The following is a 7,412-nucleotide window of genomic DNA, read 5'->3' on the forward strand; positions in this document are numbered from 1 at the left end:
ATCCGCTATCGGACCGTTATAGGACCACTCATTAATGTCTAGTCCCACACTCGAGATGTATATACCTCGGCATGAGGAGGGTGTGTTGTAAGTCCCACATCGATTAGAGATAAGGCTGATTCATAGTATATAAGTGGGTGCAAACCTCACCTTACATGCCGGTTTTGTGGGGTTGAATGAGGCTTAAAATCCACTTCTAACAAAATTGATGTTCATAATGAGCACTTTCAACTTGATTTGGAATCACCTCAATATAAATTATATACCTTTAAGATATCGATGTTTGTGAAAGAAATTCCTAACTTTGGATTTTTCAATACTTTTCAATCCACCTCGTCACTAATTTTCTAAATTTCCCACAAGGTTTTAATTCTAAAGATCTTAACTCAACCTTTGTGCAAACAAGGTTTTCATCATTTTGTTACTAGAGCTTTGATTTAAGGGTTTGAATGTTAAATTGGTAACGAGACGGGAACGAATAGTGCCTACCCGCTATCTGACTCGCAACAAAAAATTCAACCCATTTCTTATCCCGTTATTTGTTGGATACCTGTTTAGAAAATACTCACGAGTTTTAAAAAACTCACGACTATCAATGGATACGGCCAATATCTAAAAAAAAAATTTATAGATTTTTAAGATAAAATCTAAACAAAATTACAAAAAGAATATAAAATATATGTAAATTAAATTAAACATAAGTTAAATTTTAATTTTAATTAAATTTAATCTAATAAAATATAGTTTAGATTTTATTTTAATATTTTGGGTGAGCATATATAAGTATGATACCCACACCCGATCCATTTAATGGCCGATATTAAATTATTTGCTACCCATTATCTACACGGATACTCATTTGAACTATCTACTTATTATACGTATCACAGATTTTATCTACGAATATCCAAAGGATATTTTTCTATCCCTAATTAGGCCTATTCCAAATAGAATGTTTTCTTTTTCTTTTTTCTTTTGTTGTAGATATAATTTCAATCTTCGTTCTCAATTACGGTTTCTTTTATTTTCTTTTAACAATTGCAACAAAATGATATCCAAATAATGTTATAAAAGTGTCTATCATATAATTTTGTATTCCAAATAAAACTAGAAATAACATTTACTTTGCGTTTCTAATAAAACGAATGACACTTTTTTTGTACTTTTATAAAATGATAGTAAACATTCTAAATTTTAATAAGTGACATCTAATTCTTTTATTTTATTTATTTTAAAAGTATTTTCATGTGTGTGACGTTTCTCTTATCTAATTTGTATTTATACTTTCTATTTTTTTTTTCATTATCAGAGTGGCCTTTTTAGTTATAAGTTAATGTGAAAATAAAATGTTTTGTTATTCTTTTAAAATTTAAAGAGATACGTGCCTAACATAAAAAGAAACAATGTAATGCTTTTAAAATAGAAAGTAAAGTTAACATGTAAATTTCGAAGAACGGAAAAAATAAAATACTCATATATTAGTGTAATACTTTTATTCTGTAGTTCAAAGTCGCTGTTGGTCTACTTTCTTAAATGGCTAATGGTCTTAAGGCCTTCCTCTACTATAAAATATATATTAAACTTGGACTATAACATGTTAACAACTTCTTTATGTTATTATTTTATTGGTTTCTACATTTAAAATGATCAATCACGAACTATCACCGTAAAGTTGTTAAAAAAGACATTTTCTGGCAATTTGAATGCTTTTGTGTGTGTACAGTGGTCAACTCTTCACTGTGTTGCATTATTTGCTTTCTCTTCCAACACTTCATGAGTTTGTCAATTTCTTCCATGGAATTTGCGTCTTCATCATCCAAACTCCCACGGAAGTACGATGTGCTCATCAGCTTCACTGGAGAAGACATCCGCAGGAAATTTGTTTCTCATCTCGATTCTGTCCTCTCTTCTGTTGGATTAACTACTTTCCTTCAGCACGACAATGCAGTGCAGCCAAAACACATCCAAGAGCCTATTCTGAATCTTTGTCGGGTAGCAATTGTTGTTTTCACCGAAACCTATTCTCAATCTGCTTGCTGTCTTCATCAGCTCCAACAAATCATCGAATGGCACGAAACTTATGGCCGACATGTTTTGCCCGTATATTACGAAATTCAGCCATCCGATGTACGTCTTCAGAAGGGTGACTTTGGAAAAGCCTTCATAGAAACTGCACATCAAACATTTTCAGCACAAGAACTGGAGCATGGCATGTCCAGGTGGAGTCACGCAATCACCAAAGCTGCAAATTTCTTTGGATGGGATGATTGCAATTACAGGTAAATCAGTCACTCAATAAGCATATTTTAAGCTTTTGATTGAATTTAGGTAATACATGACTTTCTCATTAATTGCTATTGCACTTGAAGGAGTGATGCTGAACTAGTGGACACAATTGTTAAGAGCGTTCTTAATTTACCAGTCTTGTCTGTTACAAAATTTCCAGTTGAATTACAATCTCTCGCGGAAGAAGTGATTCAAATTATAAAAAATAAATCAACGGGACTTTGTAGGATAGGGATATGTGGAATGGGAGGATCGGGTAAAACCACCCTTGCCAAAGCCATCTATAGTCAAATTCATGGTACATTCGTGGAAAAAAGTTTTATTGAAGATATTTCAGAAGTTAGTCAGACGAGAGGGCATGTAAATTTACAACGACAGTTTCTTTCAGATGTCCTGAAAACAAAGGTAGAGATACATAACGTTGAAATGGGAAGAAGTATGATTCTGGAAAGACTTTATCGGAAAAGGGTGCTCATTGTACTTGACGATGTGAATGAACATTGTCCATTAGACATATGGGAAAGTAGGGGATGGTTCGGTGAAGGATCTGTAATAATCATTACAACAAGAGATGAAGACCTGCTAAGGAAACATGAAGTTCGTTCAGTTTTTCGGATAGATCTAATGAATGAGAACCAGTCCCTTGAACTTCTTAGTTGGCACGCATTTAGAGAAGCAAAACCAAAAACAGAATACATTGACCTTGCAAAAAGAGTAGTTGCTAGATGTGGAGGACTACCTCTAGCTCTTGAAGTCATTGGAAGTAGTTTATTTGAAAGGACGAAAGAAGAATGGAAGACTGTAGTGTCAAAATTAGACAATATTCCCCAACATGAAGTTCTACAAAAATTGAAAATAAGCTTCGACAGTTTGCATAATCAAATGGAAAAAGATTTATTCCTTGATGTATGCTGTTTCTTTGTTGGCAAAGGCAAAGCTTATGTTAGGAAGATCCTAAATGGCTGTGGAGTAGACGCTGATAGTGGAATAAGAGTTCTCATAGAGCGTAACCTCATAAAAGTTAAAAAGAAAAACAGACTTGGAGTGCATCCTCTGCTACGAAAAATGGGAAGAGAAGTTATTCTTGAAATTTCAAGAAAGGAACCTCGAAATAAGAATCAGCTGTGGCTTGATAAGGATATGCATCACGCACTATTAGAGAATACTGTAAGAACATTCTTAATCTATGCTTTTCAAACTTCTTTTGAAAGTGGTTGCTTTCTCATGTTGAATATATTATTTTTTCTCAGCTCTTTTCATCACAGGAGAACAAAATCATTCACAGATGGCCTATTGAAAGGGATTTATTTGTACGTTATCCTCCTTTCGAGATAAGTGTTCGATTAACATTGGTCAACCTTACTAGAGATTCTGAGTTCCATCCTAAGAAACTGAAATGGATCAGCAGGCAAGGGTTTCCTACAGAATACCTACCTAGCGAACTTTATCTGCATGATGCAATAGTGATTGATTTAAAATACAATCTTCTTCGATTCTTCTGGAAGGAACCTCAGGTTTTTATTAAGCGCCATTTTCTTTTAAAACTTAACTAAAATCATATATAATACTTCTTTCCACTTATAACTATTTTATTTCATCATTTTCTTTTCTAATATTTTATCAAAAAACTATCTTCTTGAAGGTTTTGGTCTCGCTAAAAGTCCTTAATCTCAGTCACTCCATGTACTTGACAGAAACCCCTCACTTTTCGAGACTACCAAGTCTTGAACAGCTCATTCTCAAAGATTGCCCAAGGTTGCGCCAAGTACATGAATCTATTGGATGCCTATGCAATCTTACACTTCTAAATGTGAAGGATTGTACAAGTCTAAACAATCTCCCAAAAGAGATATATAGGTTGAAATCTTTAAAAACTCTCATTCTCTCTGGCTGTTCAAAGATAAGCCTAATTGAAAAAGATATAGGGCAAATGGAATCCTTGATAACTCTAATTACTGAAAATACAGCTGTGAAACAAGTGCCCTTTTCCATTGTAAGCTCAAAATGCATTGGACGTATATCCTTATATTATTTTGATGGATTGTTATATAATCTTTTTCCTTCTATCATTCGGTGTTGGATGTCGCAAACAATGAATCCCCTATCTTATATTCATTCCTTTTGCATGGATAAGGAGCATAATAGTGGGGATGACATTATTCCACTATTTAACACCCTTGCAAATCTTCGAAGTGTTTTGGTGCAATGTGACACCGATTTCCACTATCTAAGCAAGTAAGAACTACTTTGGTGGAATATGTTGTAAATATTTCAGAATCAGGAATTCCAAAGCATCACTTCAGGTTATATTTGATTGGCTTTGGAAGACACACAGAATTCTTCAACACTGTGAGCCTTAGCTTATTTCAGGTTCTTCCGTAGCTCTCTTATTTCTTTATTACCTGCACCATTAATTTAGCTATTAATTAAGAGAACATAAATAAAACGAAACTACAATATGGAACTTTTAAAACCCTTCACTTCTGTCTGATTTTTGTAATCAGCTAACGGAGTCATTATACTTATACTAAGTACTAGGAATTGATTTCCACTTCTTTTCTTTGCTTGCTTCGTGATTGTTTTATTCCCAATGATTGTAGAATTATAAACTGAAAGAGATGAAAATAGAAATGCATTCTAAATCTCTAAGGACACGATGGTGATATATCAGAACAAAACTAACTAGGTTTGTTTAGATTAATTATCAATGATGTCTTAATTATGTTTCACATTTTTGTCAGATTATAAATGCCGAATTCATAATATTAATGATAAAATAATGATCGCAGAAGGTAATTTGAACAGCAAAATTACATAAATAATTAAGCTTTTGATCTAATGGTACAGGTATTGGCAAGCAGTGAGTCAAGTGATATTTCTCTCCCTGGCGACAATGATCCTTATTGGTTGGCCCATATGGGTGAGGGACATTCTGTTTCTTTCACTTTGCCTCAGGATCGTGTCATGAAGGGAATGGCTTTGTGTGTTGTTTATTTACCAACCTCCAAAATCATTAAACCTAAACTTACTACTGTCTTCATTGTTAATTACACGAAGTGCACATTACAAATGCACAACCATAGCTCAGGAGTTTCCTTTAACCATGAAGATTGGGATTTCATAATGTCAAATTTAGGATCTGGAGACAAGGTGGAGATTTTTGTGACTTTTGGTCATGGATCACTGATCAAGAACACAGCTGTCTATCTTATATATGGTGAATCAAATGACTTGGAAATGGAGCCTTGTCCCGAGCCAAAGAAAAATTATTTAAATAAATTCATTAATAAAATGTTAATGTGTGACTTGTGTTAAGTTAATGTTCTATTTTGAGAACAGAAAAGGAGCTGGAGCCAAAGAAAAATTCCTAAGGATCTCTGGTAATGAGACTTCTGGTAAGTCATTCATCTTCTTTGAGAACAGCAGGACCCCTTGACTTATGAAATTAATCATGGTGTTCTTGATTGCAATTTACTTTTTTAAATCCTATTTTTTAGAGTATATGGTTTAGAGTTAAGAAATTCATGTTTATTTTAACTGTTTCTCACTCGTCACATTTTACTGGAGTTATTTATTGTATTTGTTTTGTCGTTGCTACTTTTGTCAACTCTTTTCCCTTTTAGCACACATTTCATCAAAAAATCCTCGTAAATAAAAATTGCATCATGAAATAAATATAGCTGTGGTTGGATATTTTGCTTTGTGTTTTTTTGCATCAGTTGGGAAGTCTCTGTTTTTGTTTCAACATGATAAGCACTATGACATCAAGTTTAATTTCATTTCTGCTTATTTACGCTTATTCTATTTGTCAATATCTGCAGTGATTGAGTAAACATATTGCACGTCATAGATACCCAACCATGGCATAGTAATTTCCTTTTATGATGAAGACTAGCATGGCATAATATCAAATTTACACTATGGAGACAAGGTGAAGATTTTTATGACTTTTGATCATGGATTGTCGGTTATAAAGACAGTCAGGTATCTGATGTATGGTGAGCCAGAGAGAAATTTTCTCATTAAATTCATAAAGAAAATTGTAATTTGACTTGAGGTAAGTCATTTATCTTCGTTTGTTGACAGCAGAATCATTTTAGTTAAGGAATTAATCCTAGTATCCTGCATTCCTATTTATTTATTTTCCATCTTTTCCTTGCTTTTCTGTATAGAGTATAAATTATGGTTACAGAAATCATGTTTATTTTACGTTGTTTCTCACTCTTCAGTGGTGCTTCCTTGGCTTTACCTGAGTTGTTTATTGTATTTGTTTTCTGATGGTCACCTTTTGTCAAATCTTTTCCCTTTAGCAAATAATATTTCTTGTTCGATATTTTATTATTTGTTTTGCTTTGCCATCTGCTAGGTAGTTTCTGTTTTTGTAAACACTGTAGCCTTATCACTTCCTTTAAGTCTAAATGAAACAAACTTTAATCTCACTTCTCCTTTTACACTGTCCATTAGATGTATTTGCAAACTTCTGCTGATAAATTTGAAGAACTGTACAAGTCTTACCAATCTGACAAGGAGGGCCTATAAGTTGAACTCTGAAAACTCTAGTCCTTTCTGGTTGGATGAAGACATAGTGCAGATGTATTCCTTTTTCAATAGCAAGATCAAAACGCATCCGATATATATCTGTGTGTAATTACAGGATTATCGCATGATGTTTTTCCATCTATCGGACGTCACAAGAAATAAATCCCCTATCTGGTATTTACCCAGGTTGGAGCATGTCACCGTCTCTGACCACCATAGTGTGCAGAGTAAGAAATTGGGTGGTCTGGCATCGACACCTTTCAAAAATTTCATAGCGTTTTTTTTTTCAATGTGACAGAGTTTCAGCTAATCAAACAATTTAAAAATTCTGGATGATGTGTATTGTAGTGGAGAGGGTTCGGTCAGACCGGTCGGACCAAATGCAGTGGAGGGAGTTCGGTCGGATCGACTGGCAAAGTTTGGGGAATGAGTACAACCTAGGGCCGAACGGTGTAGGGCAGGGTAGGAGTGAGGTTGTAGGAGCATTGATGAGCCTTGATGGAGATGTAACGGAAGGTGCAGCAAATCAATGAAATTAATGGTCAGTTACAAATGTGCAGTCTATAAATAAGAATAGCAGGACAGGT

The 7,412-nt window shown here is 34.0% G+C and overlaps 1 protein-coding gene across 1 annotated transcript; it reads left to right on the top strand.

Moving 5' to 3' along the window:
* The first annotated feature begins 1,794 nt into the window (after nucleotides 1-1,794).
* On the top strand, nucleotides 1,795-7,374 carry LOC106773331 (TMV resistance protein N). The gene is made up of 7 exons (XM_022785912.1): nucleotides 1,795-2,279; nucleotides 2,370-3,453; nucleotides 3,537-3,800; nucleotides 3,929-4,656; nucleotides 5,134-5,681; nucleotides 6,108-7,052; nucleotides 7,174-7,374. Exons 1-4 carry the CDS (start codon nucleotides 1,795-1,797, stop codon nucleotides 4,523-4,525), a joined length of 2,430 nt encoding a protein of 809 aa, XP_022641633.1. The 3' UTR covers nucleotides 4,526-4,656; nucleotides 5,134-5,681; nucleotides 6,108-7,052; nucleotides 7,174-7,374.
* Nucleotides 7,375-7,412: the final 38 nt, after the last annotated feature.

Source organism: Vigna radiata, chromosome 9 (assembly GCF_000741045.1).
Source record: "Vigna radiata var. radiata cultivar VC1973A chromosome 9, Vradiata_ver6, whole genome shotgun sequence".
Lineage (NCBI taxonomy): Eukaryota > Viridiplantae > Streptophyta > Magnoliopsida > Fabales > Fabaceae > Vigna > Vigna radiata.

What these genes read in the sequence shown, in the direction of transcription:
- LOC106773331 (XM_022785912.1), top strand. Translation starts at nt 1,795, where the DNA reads ATGGAATTTGCGTCTTCATCATCCAAACTCCCACGGAAGTACGATGTG. An exon ending in TGGGATGATTGCAATTACAG is followed by an intron (nt 2,280 to 2,369) that starts GTAAATCAGTCA and finishes TTGCACTTGAAG; the next exon opens with GAGTGATGCTGAACTAGTGG. An exon ending in ACGCACTATTAGAGAATACT is followed by an intron (nt 3,454 to 3,536) that starts GTAAGAACATTC and finishes ATTTTTTCTCAG; the next exon opens with CTCTTTTCATCACAGGAGAA.